General features: G+C 40.0%; 1 protein-coding gene across 2 annotated transcripts in view; it reads right to left on the bottom strand.

Moving 5' to 3' along the window:
- The window catches only part of pde2a (phosphodiesterase 2A), a 138,982-nt gene that overhangs the window by 95,244 nt on the left and 18,360 nt on the right, over positions 1-25,378 (bottom strand). The window contains exon 1 of one of the 2 annotated variants that reach the window (XM_079353915.1): positions 84-278. The exons of the other annotated variant lie outside the window; for it this stretch is intronic. Coding sequence (XP_079210041.1) covers positions 84-118 — 35 coding nt within the window. The 5' untranslated portion in view covers positions 119-278. Of the gene's footprint in view, positions 1-83; positions 279-25,378 lie in introns of those variants that run through there. 2 annotated transcript variants of the gene reach the window in all.

Genomic DNA, 25,378 nt, shown 5'->3' with positions numbered 1-25,378 from the left:
GTGTGTGTGTGTGTGTGTGTGTGTGTGAGAGAGAGAGAGAGAGAAAGAGATAGAGAGAGTAAGTAAGTAAGTGAAGTCCTTACAGGTCCTTTCCTTTCTTCCTCTCGAGCGCAGTCATGTCATCTCCACCTGTCGTACGCAGAGAGAGCGCTGGAGTCACACACACATTCACACACACAGCGGACGCACCGATGCACACACTCGCGTCGGCAGTCTGAGACGCACACTGGCTGCGCTACCACCACGAGCCGCAACGCATAAGCTGAGAGTGAACACAGTCCCTCCTCCTCCTCTCTCCTCCCACCTCTCCCTCTATCTCCTTCTCTCTCTATTTCTCTCTCTCTCTCTCTCTCTCTCTCTCTCCCTCTCTCTCTCTCTACTCCTCCTCTGGGTCTTACTGCCTCTGTAATCGCTTCTCATGGTTTAGATTCCAACTGACAGCACTGTCAATACTGTCCGTATGTACACATGGCAGGATATGTTAAGGAAGGTTGATTCACTATCAGCTCATGGGGAAGAGGGGGAATTATGAAGTTTATCCCAAATACTAAATCATCACTAATAATATTAAGCTATTTATTTTGGATGCTTTTATCATCACAAGAAATCTTGACATTTGTTTAAACATCTAAAATGACCTATATTTCTTTAGTGTTTGACAAGGGCCCTCTGATGGACATAAACACTACTATATGTCATTTCTACTTAAATGCTGATCCAATATGAGCTAAAGTGGCGCGTGTACAGCATTTCAGAATTTGAGATTGTGGTTGGGTTCCTTTAAAATCCTATAACACAAACAATCCATGTTGGTGCACACATTTTGGTATTGTAACACTTTGATGACAATTTCAACCTCACATTTGACAGGTCATTTGTTTGTCTTAATCTGTCAAGTTTACATTTGGACTTCTTTTTCGTAATCCGCAAAAAAATTCCTCGAAAGCTACAGAGCAGTTAATAAATGCTGTTTCATGTGATTTTTCAATGGTAAGGTTGTATCTTTCATTAGGTCTGTAAACAGTGTTAGTTAATTCAAAACTACACAAGCGAAGAAACCAAACATGCCGATGAGTTCAAACATGTAAAAGATTTAGAAAAAATAAACTGTATTATTTGCCCGGCAAATACTATTTTTTAAAGTTTGATTTCCACCATAATTAAATTTTACATCACTCTAGTACCAAAAACAAAAATCAACCCTCATTTAGCTCCTAATCGAGTCGATCATAAACACAGTCACATCATACCAGTGCTCTATTCTTCTAATCAGCCGACAGATTCATCATATCAGCCCCCCACTGATGCAGGAGGCATCCTGTGTGCTGCTGAATGCATAAGGTGACATTGTAGTGACGTATGCAGTACCAGAGGTTGAATAGGACTGTCTAATGTGGTCCATCAATCTACAAACAAGAAAGTCCTTTACTAAATACATGCTTTTTTTTTTTAGCACAATGTCCCGTAATATCACATTGAAAATGTCTTTCTTATGCTGCTGTTTCAGGGCAATGCTTGAGATATATTTTCAGATTTAGAATTTTATTAATCCTAAAGGTTTTCTACAAAGTAGTACTGGTGAGGAATTATTTCCAAACAGTGCTTATTCAAAGGGAAATGGAGGGAAAGGGAAATGTCAATCACTTTCATTGGCTTGGGCAGAATACATTTGAAGCTAATTCGGGTAAATAATCACAGTGTTGGATTATGTCCAGCTAATGAAAGCAGCTCTTTTAATTCGAATGAATTGAGCTGCTTTGGTTCAAGTGCTGAAAATGGTTTGACCAGGAGAATTTGTTCAGGAAAACAATCAACACTAAAAAAAAGTGCTGTGACACATTTTTTTTTTTTTCTGAGGCTGAAATGGATTGAGATGAGTAACAAAAGATCTTTGAACATTTTGGAATTTTAATCACTTGAACAAAATTGCATTTTGAGAAAACTCATTATAAAGGTTTTTCTTCCAAGGTGTTTTACACTCTGCCTAACAAAATGCTGCTGTTAATATGAATGATTGAAGCCAAACTACTCATGTACTATTATAGCATATTACAAAAAAATTGTTTTGATCATTTTTATTTGACTCCTTTTTTCTGCATTTATGCATGACATTTGTTTGACATGGAGTTCAAATCAATTTCTTTAGATTTTTTTTTAATCAATGCTTGAAGAGGTCGGGGTGAAGAAGGATGGAGTTGACAGGAGCAGCCAGGCATGGTTGGTCCTTTGATCCTTGAGCCATGGAGTGATGTTGAGCTGAGTGTGAAAGGTTACTCGAATACAAAAGAGCACCATACTCTATTAGTTCTAATATCAGCGAGATACACAGAAAGACAGTCAGCAGTACTAAAGGTCCATCTTATCAGAGCTTACATGTGCTTGGCGAACACAGCAGCAGCCAGGGGAGTACAAACACACCTGAAAAAAGGCAGCTTCAAAGCAAATGCTCCTCATAGCCTGCCCCCCTTTATTTGCTTTGACCATGTGATCTAGATTGCCTTTTATACCCACTCACTTCTAACACACTCACACACACACACACACACACACACACACACACACACACACACACACACACACACACACACACACACACACACACACACACACACACACACACACACACAACATTACTTTGGTAACAGAGAATAGAGTATTGATTCTTGGTTTTTGATTAAAGCAGGGCTTGTTGTTGCTGCTCAAATGCAATCAACGCACAAAACCCGCCCTGTGATCACTTACTTACTGAGTCTTTCAAATACACACACACACACACCAATATGCATCCCCCCCACCACCATCCACACACACACACAAAGCCAAAAAGACATACTGCACACACAGTGCAACGACATGAATGACTATAGTGCAGAGGAGCATAATTACTAAGTCAGAGACCTGGATTCTACTGAGGATAAATCCAGTAACCTTGGTTGGCTGTGTGTATGTGTGGTGTGCGTGTGTGTGATGTGCATATGTATGTGTGGTGTGTGTATTGTGTGTATTTTAATTAACAATTTACACGTGTATGTATTTTCATGTGGGTGTTGACTGCAACATGGTTTAAATGTGTGTGTATTTATGTGGGTTTATATAATGGCCATAAAAAAAGTGATTGAAAGTGCATATGTATGAGATCTATTATTGTGTGTGTGTGTGTGTGTGTGTGTGTGTGTGAGGGAGGGGGGGGGGGGGGGCGCGTGCGTGCTTTACTCCCGTAGTAAAGTAGAAGGGTGCAGAAGGGTGATTGAAAGCTTTAAATGGGGAAGGTGCACTCAGGGGAATGGGGCTAATATACATAATGGTGAGGCTATATTAACAGCATCCTGATGCACACGTCCACACACTCAGGTTTGGCCCAAGGTGTATGGAACTCCCTCATCCCCCACAGAAGCAGTTTCACTCTTGCTGATCTGTAGGAGTCCATGAAAAGGGCAGAGCTATGTCAGTCTTTTTACTGATGTATTTATTATCTGTTTAATAGCTACTTGTACAACTTTACTGTTTAAAGGCTAATTTCAGGGCATTTTTTATATCTGTTTTAAAACCTTTTTGCACATTGGACCGATCAGTTGAGGATATACACACAACTTTCATCAACTGTTTATCTTTGGCTCATATCGAAACCATAAGGACACATTTTCTTCCAGCATTCTTTAAAATCAATCCACAGTGACTTGAAAACAATTGGAGAGCCTTTCACATAAGTGTCTCTTTTCCATCCTTTAGAGGGATCTGCATTGACATGCGCTTCGCAGGGAACAATAGGGGCTTGCATCTTGAGGTGGCCGCTTCAGAAATCAGCTCAGCTTGATGAACAATGTGTATGTGGATGTGCTTCAGCTGCATGAGGAGCAGGGGAAGATGGAGAGACACAGTGGATGTTCATGCTTGCCATGGTAGGAAGCGGTGCAGTGCTAGATTGTGTCAACGATTAGTGCGATACGGTTATCACTCTTAACTAAGAATAGATTCATTTGAAAAGCTTAGCAGAGAAGTATTAATGTGCAATGTGACATGAAAGACTTACTATCTAAATTGATAGAAACCTTTGCGTGTTTCATGAATCAGAAACAACTAGGTGATGAATCAAAGAAATAACTCTAAAGGTTTATCAGAAATGTCGAAGATAAACCTGTACTAGTTGCTTCAATTTGAGTATTGATATCAATTTCTCAATTAAATACAAAAGAATGGTACATGACTGTGTCCCTTGGTGCTAGGGTTCATAACCTTTTCCTTGGAGCCCTTTCAACATGAAGAAGACCTTTTAATAAACTTCTCAAAAATGTTCTTTACTACTCTGTTTTATTAACTGTACAAACGCTTGGATGGCAGGCTGAACACTAATATGAAAAAAGAAGGTTCTTATCCCTGATGTTCCAGATAGGATGAGAAGTCTTGGTCCTCTTTCCTTTGTTGTACAACCTTTGATGTCTTAATGGACCAGGCTCGGAGTCTGGACTCTCATGTTAGTGGTTTGTTTTGCCCCTCTTTTTTTACCATTCAAGGAATATTGCCAAACTTAGGCATCTTGAGTCCAGAGCTGAAGATTAACGTCCATGCTTTTGTTTCATCACAAATCGACTGTTGCAACCCTCTCTTCACCTGTCTTAGCAACTCTTCTTTGAAGTGTATAGTAGCGATCCAAAATACTGCTGCTGAGCTCCTCACGACATCTTCTAGAAGGTCAAATGTCACACTTCATCGTCATGTCTTTGTCATCAAATTAATTTAGAATTCAGTATAAACCAGCTGAGATGTTCAATAACACTGCAGGGAGTTAGAGTATTTTCCTGCTCCACAGCCATGAGTCAAAGGCACAGTCAGTTTCTTTTAACCCCTTTAACGCCTGTTGTTGGGATTTGCATCAAACCGCTTCTGTTTCAAATGCAGCCAAAATAGCGTCTGTATTCCTCCACTGCCGGTTGATGCACTTTCAATACATACCGAGGAACCTTTTGCAAGCATTAGATGTTCATAGGACCAGTCGGAGACGGAACAACATCTGTTTGATGTGCTATGTATGTGCTATTTTTATGTAATATCTATTTATGTGCTGTTTCATATTAACGTTCTCAACTTAATTTAGCATCTACTTGAAAGCAGAAACACGTAAAAAAAAATGTTTTCATTCTTGGAAACAAATTCAGGCGTCAAGGGGTTAATTATCTTGGACTTAAGACAAGGGAGCCTATGTAAAAGCCCCAGACGGAAAGAAAGAGACGCACTGCAAGCAAATCATTCCACTTAGTGTCATTTGCTAAAAGAGGGGAGTATAGACATTGACTTGATTACCATGCCACAATTACGTTCACTGTACCGACACCTGCTCTAGGGAGGAGGTGGTGCCCTTTGATCAGCGGGCGTTTTATTTGATTTGCAATAAAACTATCAGCAACTTTAAGCATCAACTTTCACTGGATGTATGGACCATCTGTTCCCGTATCATTCCAAAGTGGTAAAGCAAGAAGACATTGGAGAGGTTAGAGGACAAACCTAATGTTTGAGTTTTTGCCACTTCAGTTTCCTACAGGTCCCAATAGCACTGCATGGGACATGTCATTATTCAGTTAATTAGTTTATATAACTATTCTTTCATTTTATAGGTCTGTATGAAGCTGACAAAAACAACAAAGTGCAGTCCCTGCTGAGGCTGTCAATTCTTCTGAAAAAATCCTTCCACTCACCTAAGAGCAAAGTGCTTTGTATAAAAGTGTTCACCACAGGGCGTATGACTAACAGCTTAGGCAAGTTGGTGTGTGTGTGTGTGTGTGTGTGTGTGTGTATAACTTCACCTTATTGTTGCTCACAACTTTATTTCCTTAAACAACAGGAGCATAAAACAACAGCAGGAAAGCGACAATGACACGCCCTATACTTTGGAAAGTCACACAGACATATGCTATCTCTCTCACACACACACACACACACACACACACACACACACACACACACACACACACACACACACACACACACACACACACACACACACACACACACACACACACACACACACACACTTAAGAACAAGCTGCACTCTTTTGTATTGATAACCTGTTTCAACAGTACTAAGTGGTGGTTAAGCTGACTCCACTCTGTGAGGCAGAGCACTGTGAAACAATGTGTAGCCACTATGTAGCTGTCATGATAAAGGCCCGCCTTAATAACATACACATTTACTTTTTCACATATTACCTATGTGGAATTTAAAGTATGTATTGAACTATGTTAAATGAAAAGTACAGGTTGATACTTCACTGAAAATATGAAAATGTATCTTCAGGCGTTTTTCTCTTAAATTCCATTTATCTAATAAATTCAGCAGTTTATCAGATTATCTGAAAAGCAAAAAATGTGTCATCAGTAAAGGTCTCAAGATGACTCATAACTTTTTTAAGCAGTGCACAATGTGCTTCATTTACATACCAGGAGATTTCAAGGTAGCTGTGTGGGCACTGTTTCATTCAAATCACTGGCATGTCACCTTAAGAAATCCGTAACCTTTGTATTCTGCAGCAATACACTGGGTCATCGCGAGCTGAATACCCACATACCAAACACACAATGAACCTTGCTTGCTTCTTTTCATCAGAAAATCACAAGGCTGCTGCTCAACAAAACTCTGAGAGGCTGCTTTATGGTTGCTATGTGAGTTAGGACGTTGGCAACCTGAACAGTTTATAAGCCAGTTTCCATACCAACATGCACCGTGTTGCAACAAGAGTCCATATTGGAGTGTGGAGAAGCAGATGAGGGGATAAGGAGAAGGACCCCAGTGGGCTTATATGACATCTCGATATGGTCCACCGCTTTGAAATGCAATCATAACACATATCAGAGTGTCTCTCGTGCTTTTGTCCATTCAGGTAAATTCACTATTTATTGTAACTGTGTTTGTGTTGTTTATGTGCCAAAGACTGTATTTATCTCGCATCCAGCCAGGGGCATGGCCACGGAGATTATAGGTTGATATGAGAGCCCTGAAATCTATATGGCCACCACATGTATTTCAATTTACTATAACTAGATGGAACTTCTGTTCAAAGCAAGTTGTTGTACTGTGTTTTGCATAACACTCATGGTCGTCTTTGTGATATTTCAATACAGCACATATTGTTACTTTACGTGTCTTCTTTAGGAGGATTTAACAAATAAAGCATGCAAAAATCTATACGTTGCCACTCTGCTAAGTTAGTTCTTTAACTGAAGAAAATAAGAACATAAGATCCATGTCATACCTCAGTGTTTTTTTTTAAAGTTGGTATGATTAGTGGCGGCAGAAATGGTTATTGAATTCTACTTTGACATGTGTTTGTAAGCACACTCCTTCATGCTGCCCATGATCAGTCAGCGCCCCAGTAAAGCCCTCCCAGTCTGAACGTCGGGACACGCCCTCGGAACCATGATTTCTCTCTTACTGTCTGATCTCAGGTGAGTTGATCAGCTGATGAAGCTGGAGGCTATCTAGCAGGTCTAAAAGGCAGCTGTTTCTTCAAAATCCAGCAACCTTGCCTGAAACACATTTCGCTATGTAAGTGCTTAAACCCTCGAAAGACGGATCAGGCAACACAATTTGGAGTGGATCTGTGATGCTACAAGGCTGTCGCTGTGCTGAGAAAAACTGCAGCTTGGGGGATATACTATAATTTGTTTTGAGAGAAAGAGTACAGGCTGAGTCTTTTTGGGCTTCCAGCAAAGCAGACACATGCACTGCTTGGTTTTGTTCTTTGATTGGCATTATGACTTGAGGGCCCTCTGTTTGAGAGCGTGAGTGGCCCTGGACTGGTTTTAGAGATCGGACTCTAAAACTGTAATTGTTTACGAGGACATGAGAGCTGATCCTTTGATCCATGTGAGGGCGACTTTCATGCAGGGAAACTTCAAGTCAGTTTAGAGCAACAACAACAACAACCCTGAACTTAACTTGGAAAAAAAAACTTTCCTGTTTGTGCTGACAATCACTGTCTTCATCTTTGCCTCCCACATCTCTGAACGATTCCCTGTAGCATAGTGAATAAGGTTATGAATATAAAGCACTTCATACTGTTACTCAGGAACACACTGTCACACTTTATACAATTTAAGTATCCTGATACATAACTGGGTAGGGACTTCCAGCATTCAAACTGGGTGGCACCTTACAGTCTATTCACCTGATGCTGTGTAACCTCAGGCTCATGTCTTTTGGAAATAAGGAGTCACTATGGTTACGAAGTCAATCTACATGTTTTTTGATTTGCATTCATTTTTACATATATTACACATTGGGCTGTTCTTGGCGTAGTCCTGTTTCTCATCTGAAGCTGTATTGCTTGTTATTCTTTTGATTGCTTGGTTTAGTCCTACAGTACTGGCACTTATTTAATTTGCCTGTTTTGATTTATTCTCCTGTTTCCTGCTTTATTGTGAAGCACTTCCAACTAATATGTCCGTGTGAATGGTGCAATATGCATAGTTTCCTAAATGAATTGTTTTTTGTAGAAAAACAAATACAAATACATATTTGGAAAAATACCACTGTTGGTTGGTTCCGCTACATCACTGCTCGAGACTCATGCTCCAGTACCACTTTTCATACATTACACTTGAATTCATTGGGGACGACACTCCAATAGTATGTTGTTTAAATCCTCATCCTGCAAACATTAAAACTGCAGATTAAATAGATGTTGGATATTTGAAGTTTTCTTTCTATAAAGCAGTCCTATCAAGGGTTATATCTGTAACTAAATAACTTCTAAAGGATTTTTGTACAAATCCATCATTTTTGAAATGGATCTGTGGCTTTTTTCTGAGAGAGTCAAATGATCCTTTGGAAAGTTCACTGTCCAACTAAAGAGCTAGACACACAGCAAGAGTTTTACAACCTGGCAACACAAGACCTTATCATACTAATGGCTTTAAGAGAGTCTATAAAGCATTAATAATTGATTTACTAGCCCTAATAACACCATGTCCTGTTGTAACAGCATGCAAACACTTCATGGCACGAGTTCACTTCTTGTCAAAAGTGGATGCACAGAGGTAAGGGATCCTAGGCCTAAAAACATCCCACAATGTTCTTCTTTTGAGATGCAGTATACTGTACAGGTATTACAATACATTTGTTTTTGTGTCTGTGTTTATGTGTGGAAAGGAGAGCTCCACTCTTGTCAGAGTTCGCTGCTTCCTTCCTGATGTGCTGTGAAACAATGTCCAGGCACACACACACACATTTCCTTCCTTTTGTATTTGCTCATTGCTGTTTATGTCAGAGGTGATTTTGAAACAGTGGGCAACGTCGGGAGTCAGTGATGAAATCAAGAGGAACAGGGAAGTGAAAGAGAGACACTGATGTGAAGGAGGAAGAGAGATGGTGGCAGGAGAAGAAAAACTTGCTAATAGGCAGTTGAGGGTTGAGGGGGAGGAATCTGACCCTGTCAATCACAGTCAGCAGAGCCTCTGGTGGTGTCGGCGTAATTTAAAAAAATATTAAAAAGGTGTCACAGCTAGCATACAACCACAAGAAAAGAGTTTAAAAAAAAAAAAAAAAAAAAAAAACACCGGTGGAATGGAAAGTTAGTAAGTGAAGCAGAAAACCTCCAGTAGTGGGAAAGTCAAAAGTTGGAGCAAGTTTAAAAGATAGAAAAGCAAAGAGAGGAGGAGAAAAGGAAAGGCAAAGTAGAAAAACGAAACACTGCGGCAAACTGCAGCTAAAGAAAAAAATTGACTGATAGATGGAGAAGTCATTTAGGGGCAGAGTGAGAGAAAACGAAAGATGGAGGAACAGGACAAAGCTTCCTCTTCCCCACTCTTACTTCTCTTTTTCTTTTTTTACCAAACAACTAATGAGGTGTGGGCGACAGAGCCCAGCACGCCCCTATGCATTGTGAATGTGTGTTTGGGAATGCAGATGTAACATTTGTGAGCTATTTGTGTGCAACTATTTGCATGTGTTTGCATATGTTTGTTGGTAACCAGCCAGATCAGAGAGAGACTGTCTGGCGTTATTATTACCTCTGCGCTCTCTTTATCTCTTCATTTCTCTAATCTAATTGGTTCCTCGCTTCGACCAATCTGAGCGCAGCAGCAAGACTATCTGCTGTGAGCCCGGTGTCGAGCAGGCTGAATAGATGCTACAAGTGGTAATGATGGTGACAAAGTGCGTGTGTGAGTGTATGTGCAAATGTGTGCGTGTGAATAACCACACTGACTCCGATTTGTTGCTATGGCACCCCGTCTCCCTGAGGTGCAAAAATCACAGAACAATTTATACTCACAATTTCCTCAATATAATGAAGCCGTGAATGTACTGACCCTGGCATGCTAATACTCAGACACACACACACACACACACACACGCACACACACATGCAGAAGCTTTATATTCTCATAAGAGCAGCATCGACCCTGTGGTACAGATGGGGGATCTGAACTCAGGTCAGGGACTAAATGGAGTTATAAAAGAGAATTACTGTGTTTTCCAAAGGAGATCTTTCATAATCATAGAGGATACAGTACAAGTACACACTAGTGAAGCTCGAATACAAACAAGTTGCTTTAAAACTGTCAAAAGGCTGTTGGGTTTACTAGCGAGCAGATGTTAAATATCTTTTATAGATCAGAGAAAAATAAAGTTCACATCCATCAAACTCCCAATGTTCTGTGCGTCTTCACACAATAGATTCCCATGTTCTTTGTAGAAACATCAGATGAGGATTTGGTCTCTCTGGATGTAAATAATGATGCGAGATGTTTAACTGCACACAAAGAGGCAGAGCAGAGTCAAGCAGAGGTGTTTTAATTGAGGTTAAACGGACAGTTTCTGATGAACTCTGAGAACAAAGGAACAAATCGAGAAAGATATGCTGTAACGGGATAGCGTCATGCATATTTCTACCTATAGATTAAAATGTTTCTGTATTACTTGCATCGATGTCTCCACCTCAAATTTCAATCCAATCCAATCATTAACCATCATAAACCGCTAAGTGCACAAAAACATGTGGCCCTTTTTGACTGGCCTGTTTCACTGCATGTGTTAAGAAAAGGCTAAAACCTTCATTGAGCACTGATGTGGAAATAAGAAATACCAGCAACGTACACTCGATGTATTTCAACAAATGCATCCAAAATAATTCAGTATTTTCGTGGTTTTCTTTTTGTATCTGACAAACCAATTAGTTGAATTCCAAACTGAATTTGATGAATTAACTAGTTTATCAAAACTGCTAAACAGACGTTCTCATTTCACTTTCCATGATAGTAAAGTGAATCCTCTATGGGGTTTTAAAAAAATGAATACGCTAATAAAACACAAGGAAGACATTACTTCTGCTTCTGTGAAGTTATTATTGCTGCTGATGATTACTTTCTATACCAACGTTTTAGGTACAAATTAATTAGAGAGTGTCTGGCAAATTAATTGATAATAAAATAATGTTAACAGGTGTTACAGTTCCACACACACACACTCTGCTTCAATATGTGAGCTCACTCACGTCAATAACATAAACGCATGCCCTCGACACATCCACGCCTAAAAAATAAAACACACCTCAATCACATGTTTGACCTTGAAGCACTCTGACCTCTCTTCCTCCTCTCCTACATTTCTCACTTTCCCTCTTCCTTCCTTCCTTCCTTCCTCCCTGCTCATGTCTTTCTCCCTTGTGGCATCACGTCTTTTCCTCTTGTCTGACTTCAGCTCCTCCTCGCCTCAAATCTGTTGTTTTTTCTGTGTTCTCGCTCTAGGTATGCAACGTCAAACAAATCACTGCTGCTGTCATAGTGCCCCCAAGTGTACAAGTACCTATACCGCAATTCTACTGCAAATCAGATCAGTAACACATCGGATATAAAACATCTTGGTTGCATCTTTATAGCATATAAATTGAATAGAAATACATTTTTTCACATTTTTTGACAAATTTATATCGTATTTTTCTTTTTTCCCTTCTTTTAACAATAGTACAACACACTATGAGATTTATTTTCCCTGCATGAACTCCATTTAACATGAAAAAGGGTTACAGTCTAAAAAAATATGTAACCCTAAGCGTATGCTATCAAAGAAAAATTCCAGCTGCATCGGGATTACCCGTCTCAATCTTACTTGGATCTTTGTTGATTAAGACTGCATCGCTCCCTGTGCAGACACAATTTTTCTCAAAGGTGTTATGATCATACAGCAGCACCATTAAAGAAGAGAAACTTCTGTTTTCATTTCATCCGAAATGCCCCAAATCAATTACAACTTCAGTCCACCCCCCAACACACAAACTTCAAAGTCTTACAAGTGTTCTCAATCCCTCTCTGCTGCACTTGCAGGACTCTGTAAGGAATACCAATCAGCTCATTGTTTGCATTTCAAAGGGAAGCTGCAGCCTAAAGAAAGTAAGAATTAAGAATTAATCACAGATGTCCCCCAAAACAGGATTAAAAAAGACAAAGAAAGAAAATTATCGAGAAAAGTAAACATTTTTATCCATCAAAAGGCTAGGAGTCAAGTAGGCCAGGTTTATGGTACAGTATAATGCAGACTTTGTCTCTTTGTTTAGTGTCTCTTCATCTTAGTGGTATCCTCTCACGAGTAAGTCTGATTGACTATGACATTGGTGTTCCAGGATACAATCATATATGTGTGCCACAAGTGCGGAGGGAATATTTCTACTCATAATTTACATGCAATATATTCATGTGTGCATGTGAGTGTTAGAAAGGATCAGGGTCTCACTCCAGCAGGAACTCTTCAGTCACATGAGGTCGAAACAAGAATAAGGCCCATTCTGTGTGTAATGCATGTGTGAAGATGTGTCTGTGTCGCGTTTTGTTTAAGTCACAGGACTACAATATGATGATCTTCTATTAATGTGTCTGGTTTCATTTAGAGCAGGGGTCTTCAACCTTTCTGTATCTGAGAGCTACTTTGACAAAGTGAGCCAAGGGCTACTTGCATGACATTGTTTGCATTTATTCACACAGCACACATCAGCTGAAATAAGCTGCTCTTTGTATACGCGTGAAATTGCAATAAACCAAAGTTTACCAATAATCTGAAATTCGCATCGAGGGGAATGTTTCACACTTCTTAATGTGCCACGTAGTCAGCTATGTTACTGTCCAAGAAGACATGACTACTTTACAGTTGTTTTATGGGCCAAATATATGAATAGTGGGAAGAGGAGTGTTTACTGTTGTGGGGTTTATTCATGTTTTTTGATATGTTGCCTTAGTTGTGTGTTTCTTCGAGTCCTCCAGTTCTACCATTTCCTGTGAAGTCTTTTAAGTGAATGACCAATTTAGCCTGTTTTTTTTAAATTCAGCTTTCCCCTTTGGATTGTTCCAGATGGGCAGGCATTGATTACCCATCTACCCACCTCGGACTGGAGATTAAATTCAGCCTGTTTTTGCCATACTCTGCTCTGTGTGAGTCATGTATTTTTGTCTCCATCCCCGTTTCCATTGGTTGAGTTAGCTTTCAATGACTCGACACAAATAAGGCTATGATGCAGATTAGGAATGCTAAAAGAAAGGCAGTATGATAGTGTAGTATATACAGTATTAGAAAACTTTTCTATTTGTCCTATAAATGTGTTTGTCAGCGTGTATCAGGTGATCACCGGCTAATCCTAACAATGACTACTTTTTCTTTTTTAAATTTTAAGATTTTTGCCTGATTACGGCTCAATTAGTGCCCTGGACTCAGAAGAACCAGATTGCATTTTGAGAATAACCTCCCCAATCCGGTACATCACAGAGATTAAAGGATAAGAGAAGTGATTCTGCTCCCAGATTAAAACAGTTTATCTCCTGATTACTATCGCTAGGCACTGCTTGTGGCTCTACAGCATTAAAGTACAGAAAAAGTGTGGCTGTGAGCGAGGGATACTTGTGTGTGGATGTGTGTGTGCACGTGTGGCAGCTGTCCAATTTCCTTACCACTCCTGAGGAAATCAGAAATCATTTTCTTTCCAATTATCCTCACCTGTCTCCTCGCTGCACCTTCCTTTTTTTTCTTCGTTCGGAAGTAACTTGAGCCAAACCTATTTTCTGTTCTCAACGCTGTCCACTAAAATGATTGTTTCCGTACATGATGGGGTCTCTGGAAAATGGTTTGTTGCTGCCATTTGTTGAACTTCTTCAAATCCTCCTGTGTCTCAGTTCTCCCAACACGCATCTTCCAGAGAGACGATAGCTCAGTTAGACACACGTGCATGCAAAAAGTAACGGACACAAACGGCGCACGTCAAACAGACATGCATTTAAAACTGACAGTATGATTCAACACATACACACATGCAAACACCTTTTTCTTTATAACAGCCAGTGATCAAGGCTGGAAACCTGCTGTCACCATGGTAACCTGACAAAAACAACCTCCCCCAGTCCTCCTGATAAATACATACCTGATTCTCCCATGATTTCTCTCCTTTATCTGCCCCTTCTGAGTTTTCTTTCCACTCGTCATTTCGCTCCATATTATCCCTCTTTATCTTGCTCCTCATTTTCCTTTTTCTAACTCTTCATCTCCGTCCTTTTCTTTTTGTCACAGCCCTTCACTTTTCCAACTTCTCCACTTAACGCCTTTCCCTCTGTTTTCCTCTTGTTGTCTATACTCAGGAACTTTCAAGTCACAAACACCACACTATGACAGCCGGGAGGACTGAAATCGAGGAAGATACAAAGAAAACTATCCGGGAAGGAAAGAGCCATAAATGAAAAGGACGTTTTTTTTAGAGCTCTCCGTTTCAAATCTGTTTTCACACTGATGCACTTAAAGAAAGCCCTGCCAAAATGGAATATTTAGTGTGATACAACACTAGGCAATACTGATGATGAAATATTTTCAACAGTTTCATTTCAACACTGCTCACTAAAACACATCAAGGCTGTGGAACGATCTGCCTTAGGGTCAGTCGAGTCAGTAATCTCTTTTAAATCCATTCTTAAGACAAACTTTTACCCATGAGCCTTTCTTGATTTTGAATTTTATGTATTTTAATTCCTTTTAAATAATGGTGTCTCTTTTACAGTTCTTGTAAACAAATTTACTTAAAATGTTGATTATTTCTTAATCATTGCCTTTACTTTGGATTGTATGGCCTGCATTTTTCACATTTGTTTTATTATTGCTGTCCATGTAAAACACTTTGATTTTGAAAAATGATTGATTTTTAATAATGTGGAAAAAAGCAAGCTTGCCATTCTGTCTAGACTTGATTAATGCAAAACAAATCTGAAATATGCAACCCTGAACTGATTGGTCTTTATAGAAGAGGGAGAACTGACAAACTTAACTTCAAATGCATAACTGTAGTCTACTACCATCAGAGTGAGAGCTGCCTAACAAGTGTTAAGCCCAAGGTGTTGAAGATAAACCACATGGCTGTAAATTAAGATATGAGTGTGTTGAAATTGTTCCAGCTGCTCCGAGGTGAAGCCTGGTCTTTTCTTTGATTTCAGGCCAGATATATGTGATATGTGTGAGCCTTTGTTCTCCTGAAGGATGACAGACAGGTAGAGAGAGGAAAACATGAAAGAAAAACAGAGGGGGAAAAAAGTGGGAAACAGTGCTCTCAGATGAAAGTAATGCATGTCGAACCAGGTTTACCCATGTACTGAGGTCTGCATGTTTAGTTCTGTGAACCTCTCAAACGTTTTCCTGGTAGAAGTCAGTGTGGCTGCATGTATTGAACAAGTCTGACACATGGGTTAGAATCAGTGTAACAGCTGCCTGACAGAAGTAGCCTCACAGAAGGCAGCGTCAACAGCATGACATTTCCAGGCATGTCAAAACCAATGGATTTTGCTCGGCTCTCCGTTAGATTTGCATACAACTGATCTGGATGTCAAATTTGAGTCCATGCCACTTTGCAGACAGAAAGAAAGGAAGCCCTGCTGCTCAGTCACATTTTGCAGGTTTGAATCCAACATAGATGTGAGTAAGAAAGTTACTTTTAAAACTTGTTTTGTGATTGTAAATGTTCCCGTTTTCTGTCTCTGTTAAGATGCAAATTGAATTATTTTGTCAGTTTCAAGCCTCAGACTAATGTGTGTACAATTTAATACAAGTTACTGTAAAGCACATAATCCTCTTTAAAGTCAAATAAAGACAATGGTTTTATATGAGATGAATAATATAGAAGCGCCTCTTTTCTTGTTTTTGAAGGTTCAATATTCAAAGTTGATGATAGACTTCTGTTTGGTGCCTCCAAGCATGCATGGCCTTTTCAATTAACTCCATCAGAAGAGAGAGAGAGAGAGAGAGAGAGAGAGAGAGAGAGAGAGAGAGAGAGAGAGAGAGAGAAAGAGAAAGAGAAAGAGAGAGAGAGAGACAGAGAGAGAGAGAGAGAGAGAGAGAAAGAGAGAGAGAGAGAGAGAGGAAAATGATTGAACTGTCACTCTGCTCAAAACTCAGTTGTGGATGCAAATGACTTGAAATCATCTTGAAAGGAGAGACGGCGTATGTAAAGGCTGCGTGTGTTAAACGACATGCAAATGTTGGTGTACGAGTGTGAACAGGCTGATAAAGAGTTCTTTTTCAAAGCGAGATACCGTTTCTTTCATTCTTCAATTATTGTCCCTCTTTTTCTCCATTCTTTTATCTCCCCCCCTTCCTCTCACTTCCCCCCTCTTATACCTCACCATGCACTCACATACCGTTTTATCATTTAGCTGACATTCTTATGAAGAGCGACTCATATACATGCCATGAAAAAAGTGAACGCTCCTGTGCAAATATGAGGTGGCAGTTTTGACGTGCTCCTGCAAAGCTCAGTTTGTCTTAACAGAATGTGGCTGAATTATTCAGTATTTGACCTTCAGCGTAAAGATTCTTCCTAATTATGCTGAATTACCATTTTCATCGATACATTAATAATGACTTCTTACTGAGCTCTATGCTTAAAGGCAGCTCACGTACTCCGGTAGGTGACAGTAAAGTGTTGCTAAATGGGCTTTAAAAACAGCTCTATGTCATGCACTTTCCTACCAACCAAAGCTTCGTCCATTTTTTTTCCTGAATGTAGTTGGTTCCGAAACAATTTCCAGTTTTGTGACGTCTACAAAAATGACTCATGAATATTTCTGTTGCCTCTGCGGCATCAAACATTTTGCTTAAGGTCAGGAAAAGGTCATGGTCATTAGGAAAAGATCTCCATCCCGTTACATTGTTTCCGGTGTCAAAGTCACACAGTTTGTGTCACACATTACACAGTCCACTCTTTACTTGAGGAGATACATAGACTGGTTATTTGACTCGTACTTGAGTCTGTACACCGCTGATTACCATAAAGGGCACTTCTGAAGCGGAGGATTGTGTGTTATAAATAACAGCATATGCCTAAACTTGAAGTGCAGTTTGTTCTGCTTACTAAAAGGCCATTTATTTGACGCCTTTTAAACAAAGAGCATTGCCAAGGGAGTGACTGTCCCGACTGTAATCACCTTCAACTTCCACGCCTGTGTAATTACCCTCATTAATTTCTGAGGATTTACCTGTGGGATTACAGCTCATCAAAAGACTGTTATGGTACAGTCACATCATGTCAGGAGACAGGACACTGCTGTTTGATCACTGACTCCCCTAGCTGTGTAGCATTCACTGCAGCTCATTGTTTCAAACTTTGATTACTGTGTTTAATGTCGAGCATTCCTTTCATACTCACAGGGCCACATTGTCATTTTTGCAAATGAAACATATGGTAATGTCGTACTTCATCACCTACTGCTTTGGCACAATTGTCTGCCGATGCTTCTCTATACTATAAATGCACTCTATAAACATACTTTGAATTCCCTGTGGGGTCGTAATGTTCTGCCATCGGTTTCATAATGCAGTTCATCCTGTGCGTAACCACCATAATAAACATTAATACTTAGTGACTGAGCTCTCCCTCTCTGAGCAAAATAAGAAGACACCAGAGACAAACACTGTGAGACTGCAGATTTGACCGCATATAAGAGTACTTCTGTCTGCTTACACCAACACTAAATTAAACAAACAAAACAAGTTAGGTTACATGGATAACACCAGTTCTCTGAGCAACATGAGTGAGTGTCTGACGTTGGGAATGCCTCCACAGTGACATCCAAAGAAGCTCATTCTGCAAACAAGTATTGGCTGGAGTCAAGAGTCACACAGGGTGGATTCCCTCCCCCTGAAAAAGGGGTTGACACTATGCTGCCAGTCGTTCAACAAACACTCACCTGCTACGAATAAGCCATTAGGGTCGTCTGGTGAGACCCTCACCCATCCTACTTGGATAACTGGGTTTACTCCAGTTAGTTTAGTAAGATAATGTTTTCTTGCATAGCATTAATTTTATGTCACGTTGGAAAATACTGATTCCTGTATTGATAGGCAGATGTTACTTTGAAACTCACACTCACCAGCAAAGACTTACTGGGTCTCAGGAACACTTTGCACAGAATGGGCTAGAGGAGGAGCTGTAACATCAAACCTGTAGAACCTGGCAAAGGTGTGTGGAGACGCCCAGCATGCTGCAGCAGAAATTTTGTTGGAATGGAAATCCAATCCTCTTCACTTTGAGTGTAGCAGCGGGGCTCGTGCACACATCCTGCAAGTCTAAGTCGAATACCAGGGGAGAGGAAGTGCCGTCTCCCGTCGGCGTAGTAATTGATGGCTGGGGCATTGCGGCCCTGCCCAACAGTGCCAGTGAGTCACCGTCCTCCTCATTGTCAGTCATGAGGCCCACCATCTGAATCATTGCATGCCATTATCAGCAGACAATCCCACGCATCGACTGCAAGGCTTGGGTCGTCCAGCTCCTTGGCCAGCGGGTCAAGTTGAGCTGTTCCCAGCAGCTCTGTCCTACTTCAGCTTAAGGAGCGAGGGTATCAGCGAGATCTATCGCTTCCTGAGCTGCGACAGTGGAAACCATTATTGGGTTATCATCAGACAAATTCATCAAACGAGCCGGACAGCGACGAAGCACTTTAAGGGAGAGTTGTCACAGTGGGTGCAGTTGTCCTTGGGCTCAAAGAAAGCTTGGGCATGCTTCAAACTGAGACACATCACACACATCTGCTGAGGACCAAACTCGATATTTTATTCAGGGACAGGCTGTTTTCTCATCTGCATTGATGGGTATCATAGCCATGGTCATAGGTTTACTGTATTTCAGTCTCACTACTTTAGGTGTGATATTGCTTCCGGACAGTAAACCTGTCTGGCAAAATGGAAAAATGACCTTCTGATGACATTTCCATTTCCAATCCCTTGATTGACAATGTCTCCTGGGATCTGGTTTTTATATTCAACAATCCATACTAGCCATATATCAGCGTCAAATAAATGTCCTTTTTAACAAGATATTGAAACTTTTTGATATAACACAACCGGTTGCACTTTGAAGCTAACATGCTTGAAATAACTGCTACTACTCTGATGGTGGCTAACTAATCTCAGCACAGAGGAAAATACTGTAAAATAAACAAGAAAACAGAATAACATAACTTTATTTCAAACATCTGTTTCACCCTTCAAACATTCATCCAACACAAGACATGCCTTTTACATCTGTCTCCGTCTATAAAAAAATGTGGTGAGTACTGGACCACAGTCAAATATGACAATAAGAACAATATGGTTAGATTATATAACAATCTCTTACGATTTAAGTTGGTACACCATTTTCACAAATGCACAAGATAAGCATTTGGGAAGAGAAAATCAGAGCGTCTTTCGAGACATTATTGTGCCATCCACCAACAGGCTACATGTCGTCATGGGTCTTTATGTGACTGCAACTGAGGTGGCTAGTGGCCACATGTACAGCAAGAGCATACATAGAAAGATGAGGAAATGTGTCTGATGGTTGCATGAAGATGTACAGTTACAGCACCGTTATATTTTATAAACATCCGAGCGATAAAGCTTTCTCTGTTTTTTTTTTTTTTAGCCCTGATCCAACCCTTGTTTTGGTCAAAGCTGCTGATTTGAATCATCTTGTTGCACTTCTATGAAATGAAAAACATACAACACATTTCCCATCTCCCTGCTCTTTGCACCACATCATCACCTTCACACATTAATTAAATAGAAAGTGAGCCTATCAGATATTTCTTTCTGTGTAAATACACACTGCACAAATTAAATCTGAAAACTGCAACCACACATTGAATCTGACCTTAAACCAACCACATGTATGACCAACCTGCATACTGTAATATTATAACTTTTCCTGTTGTAACATAGTTGACACTGTATAGGCACATAAACCCATGCACACAAACTTAAACACACATACACGGTGTACAGTCAACACTGCTTTGGATGTGTGCACGCTTGTTTGAGTAAACAGTGTGGTGGGGTTTGGAGTGATAAGGTTTCTGGTCGTCTGTTGATCCAGTTCCTATGTGAAGCTGATGATAAGAGAGCGCTGCCTGTGTGCATACACCCATACAGAAATTTACAAACATGATATATCACACTTCCAGCCATAAACAGACAAACCCACATAAACAAAGCACTGCAGTTAAAGACATAAACCTGTGTGTAGTATATAACGCTCAGTGACAGACACACACACACACACACACACACACACACACACAGACAAACAAAGGATAACGGCGCAGTGTCTGATGTTCACACACAAACATTTACACATGAGTGAATGTGTCGGCTGTATCCTGACGGGAATCCGCTCCGAGTTTAAGCGGCTCAGGACACAAATTCAGAACACGGGAGAGAGCATCACAAAGAATCCATAAATTATCCAACGGGAGGTTTCAAGATTTAGCTAAATGTTCTTCAATTTTACTTTCTTGAAGCAAAAAGCTCTCAGGCTTTCCCTTGGACTCCTTCTCTCAGCATATTCACTATTTACGCCTGTTTTTCATAAAGTTGTGTCACTTTTGTTGTTGCTTGGGATTGTGTCAAGTCGTAATTTCAAGATGAGCAACAGAGTAAGTCCACCTAGCTCGCCGCCGTAAGTCCAGTGAAAAGCTTCTGTAGAGGATTTAGAAAAAGGTTTTCTTTGACTCCTCTCAATCGAATCTAATTCTGTTTAGTGATCAAATGTGTTCACATCTACTTGCATAAAAAATGACAAAGGTTGAGCTTGATGTTTTGTCAGGCCATTTTAATAATTTGAGACCTCTGATAAAAGATACATACTAGATCTTATTTTAAATGTAAGGTCTGAATTTCTCCATTACAATGATTGCTAATGTTACAGTGTTAAACGTCGATGTTTGAGAATAATGGGAAAATTAAATTCATTTGTGCACATCCATTGTGAGATTACAAACAATAAAGTTGCCAAGTGAACTATGTTTAGTTTTGCTCATGAAACAGGGTACTGTAAACTCCATGAGGGGATGGGAATGTTGCTTAAAGAAAAACATTCAAGAAGATTTTAAAAGTTATGTGATGTTTTCTTTATTTTCTAATGAAACTGGAACATATACCTCCCTTTAAAATGACTGCATAGACTTATAATGAAATGAAATGCAAACTTAGTATATATGATTCACTGTTCCAAACAAACGGTTCCAGTGTGTACTATTTGTTGAGATCTGAAATGGATCACAGTTGATTCATGATTCGTTCAGATGCCAGAATAACTTCTGTTTGGCCTTTGTTTGTTTTTTGCATTCTAAGATCATTCCTCATCTTCTTAAGAAAAGAGCTAGCTGATCAGTCAGGATCATTTGTATTGTACACTATGCGTAAAAGCTTAATTAAGAGCAGATTTTTATAGATAATGTAAATATCTGATCAACAAGAAAAGAAAAAAAAGCAGAGAGGTGAAGTGAAGGAATGAGGACCTGAGAAGTGACAAAACAAAAGGGAAAGAGAATGAGACCGTCAGGGGAGGGTGGGGAAGAAAGGAGATGCCAAGAGCAAGTTTAATAAGCAACTGCAGGATGATAAAACAAGGCAAATAACACCCACAGAGTGAGGTAACACACACACACACACACACACACACAAGCAGTAGTGAAGTAAATGGAGCAGTGATGACGACTACCAAAGAGTCAGGGAAACGTGTGAGATGATGGCTACCGGAATTGACATGAACCCATGAAATGACACACACACACCTTTTCAACAGTCAGACAGGCACACACAAAATACACAACCAAACGTGCATTGACACACCGTTATACATACACACACAAGTGCTGTGCAGTTGTGCTGACATTTAATCTGGCAGTGCGAACATGATTTTCAGTGGCAAGGTAATTAAGCTGCTCAGCAACCTGTTGACCCTCTCTCTCTCTCTCTCTCTCTCTCTCTCTCTCTCTCTCTCTCTCTCTCTCTCTCTCTCTCTCTCTCTCTCTCTCTCTCTCTCTCTCGCTCTCTCTCTCGCACACGCACACACAAGCGTATAAAGACAAAAAACACAGATCTACATGTACACACAAATGCGCACACAAACTCTAACTCAATTCAACACAATGCAGGCACAATTTAATGACTCCAGTTTAGATTCATCTGATTAGCCCTGTACTATTTATTAACAATGACACAAGATTAAACCTGCCTGAGAGTACAGTGTGTGTGTGTGTGTGTGTGTGTGTGTGTAATAAAATATCTGTTTAAGCAGCCTATTGGATCCTTAGACAGAGAGCAGGGGCTTTCTCCTCTTCCCTCCCAGCTTGACCTGTGGTACAAAAACATATGGGAGCAGAGTGTTTGTGTGAATGTGTTGTGATTGTTCAGATACCAATACGTGCAGCCAAGATTATACATGTGTGTTCAGGGCTGTTTGCATTGGCGTATGCACAGGAGCTACAGCATGGGACACTATGTCTGTGATTTGTCAAGTCATTTAAGGAAATCTAATGAGGATCAATAAAGGGTCATGGCGACTCACAAACCCCTTAATAACATGTTATAGACTGGCTGGCAGACACACACACACACACACACACACACACACACACACACACACACACACACACACACACACACACACACACACACACACACACACACACACACACACACACACACACACACACACACACACACACACACACACACACACACACACACACACACACTCTCAGGGCTCACATTCACAAACACAATGACATTTCAGAGGTTAATAGCATGTTCAAATGCCTTGTGCTCCCAGTCATTTGTCAACATTATATCTCTTAAAGGGACAGTTCACTGATATGCAAAGGCCTGGCATTTTACACAGTCAGGTCATTTATTATTAATACTGTAGCTGTCATGGACAGCGAGGGGGCAGTAAAGAGAGAAAGAAAGAGGACATCATAAATGAGTGATGACATCAGGAAAATAAACCCTCATGATATCAAAAATCACTGATTACTTGCATTTCTTCAGATATTAATAACACTGTCCTTGGAGTTATCTATCTTTCAGCTATTTGGAGCTGCCATGGAAAGACACAGCAGCGTGTCTGTTCAGACATAATATCATGCTGCTGTATTCAGGTTTTTGGTCGGGCATTGCCACTGGTTTTAATTCAAGGCACTCACAAAAAGGTGTATTGCTTGTTCTTCATACATTTACCAAGGATGTCCTGGAAAGCAGGATTGATGCAACTAAAAGCAAAAGAATTCATTTTATATGGTCAATTCAGCAGCTGCTCTGGAGCGTTGAATCGTGACACATGATCTCTGTGCGCACATTTGAGCTAATAGAGACTACACTGCAATGAAATTATTCAATTAAATATTAGTTTATAAGACCTTTGATTTTACAACAAAGTTGTCTGTAATGTCTGCAGATTATAGTTTTTAAGGTACCAAGCAACATCTGAGTCTAAACTCAGGTTGTTAACCTCCTACACTAAATTGCAATTCTGGGATTAATAGAGCTGACAGAATCTGAATCGAATGTAGGATGACTGCCAACATTTTGTACATTTTAACTTAATAATTGATTGATCAATTGACTATGAAAATAGTGGTTCATCCAGTTTTTGTCAAGCACTAAGTGATTTATCTTACTGTGTATTTTCTAGTGAAAACAAACAAACAAAAAAATAATTCACATACACTCACACTAAATCCTGATGTTCGAGTGCTTGAGGAGGCTTCAAAAGCAAATGAAGTTAAATGTAAATGTATTAGTTTGTGCAGGCGTGATATCAGCACTCCACCTGAAGATTGTACAAGTGTGAACATACTTATGAGGAGAGAGGGGGTCATATGAGACTGAACTTCATTAAAAAAAAAAATCAAATTATTATGTGACATGTGATGATAAAAACCTCCCAAGCTGAACTCCAGCAATGATCCATAAGAAGTGTTTTGTGTTTACAACCTGTCACACCAATTATGCTGGAGGGACTGGCTCGGGATTGAAACGCTGTGTGTTCAATCTGATGTCCTGTTGCCGGTCAATTTGGCTTCACTTGTCTCTAATGGGTCTGTGTGTGTCCTTTCTGCTGGGAAGCTGATGGAAGACACACCTCACAGATGCACACACATGCACGCACGCACCCACCCACACACGCACAGGAAACAATTTGGCCGCTCCCTGGGTAAAATGGGTGTTATTGGACAATATAGTTTAATGGTCATCCTACAATGCCATCAGCTACTACAAACACTACCCTTTTCCACATCCTGTCTATAGTAACCATCAAGGAACAATGAACCATGACTACGCAGAATAACTGTGTCTGATTGGATGCCGGATGTTAATTGAAAGTGTGTATCAGGGCACAACAAACACAGTTCGAGTTTATATTATGGCAAAGTGTATAGTAAACTGCAGGTTAGAGCACCAGGGGCTTTATTAGCTAACTGTTAAAATTGATAAACCAAGAACCAAAACAACACAGCAAACTATTTTCATAGAAGTGGATTTACTGTAATAACAGAGTACTTCCAATTATTTAGAGAAATACTTAATCAGTAAGTGTTAGATTTCATGGCCCCATAGCCTCACCTAGCTTGTAATGTTGGCCCTCCATGCAACTCAACAATGCAATAAAATGCCATAAAACTTAATGACTATATTCATAACTACAGCCTCACCCCTCGGAGAAGCTTCATATCATAATTCCCTGAGCAGGGAGGAACAGTCAATCCAAACAAGGTTTTACAAAAGGTCACCTCACAAATCCCCATAACTGCACCCCGGGTTATAGGTTTGTTTATACTTTGACCTATAAACACAGAATACAAACATTCATTATCCCCCAATATCCTTTCCCTCCACAAAAGATACTGCCCATACCACAGGCAAAAATAACCTTTAAAAGGTTTTATTGGAAATATATCAGGAAAGCATACAAGAGTGAATAAGGGCAGAACAAAGCCTTAACGAATATGAGAAAAGGCAGAAATGACTAGAACAAGTGTTTAACTGTTGTGTCACAGTTGTAGTTTACATCCATTCATCTGTCTCACAGCATGGTGCCTTATAATGGAT

Source organism: Symphodus melops (genome assembly GCF_947650265.1).
Source record: "Symphodus melops genome assembly, chromosome: 10".
In the NCBI taxonomy this organism is placed as follows: Eukaryota; Metazoa; Chordata; class Actinopteri; order Labriformes; family Labridae; genus Symphodus; species Symphodus melops.
Note: the sequence above shows the minus strand (reverse complement) of the source record. Positions and strands in the feature narration are given on the sequence as shown.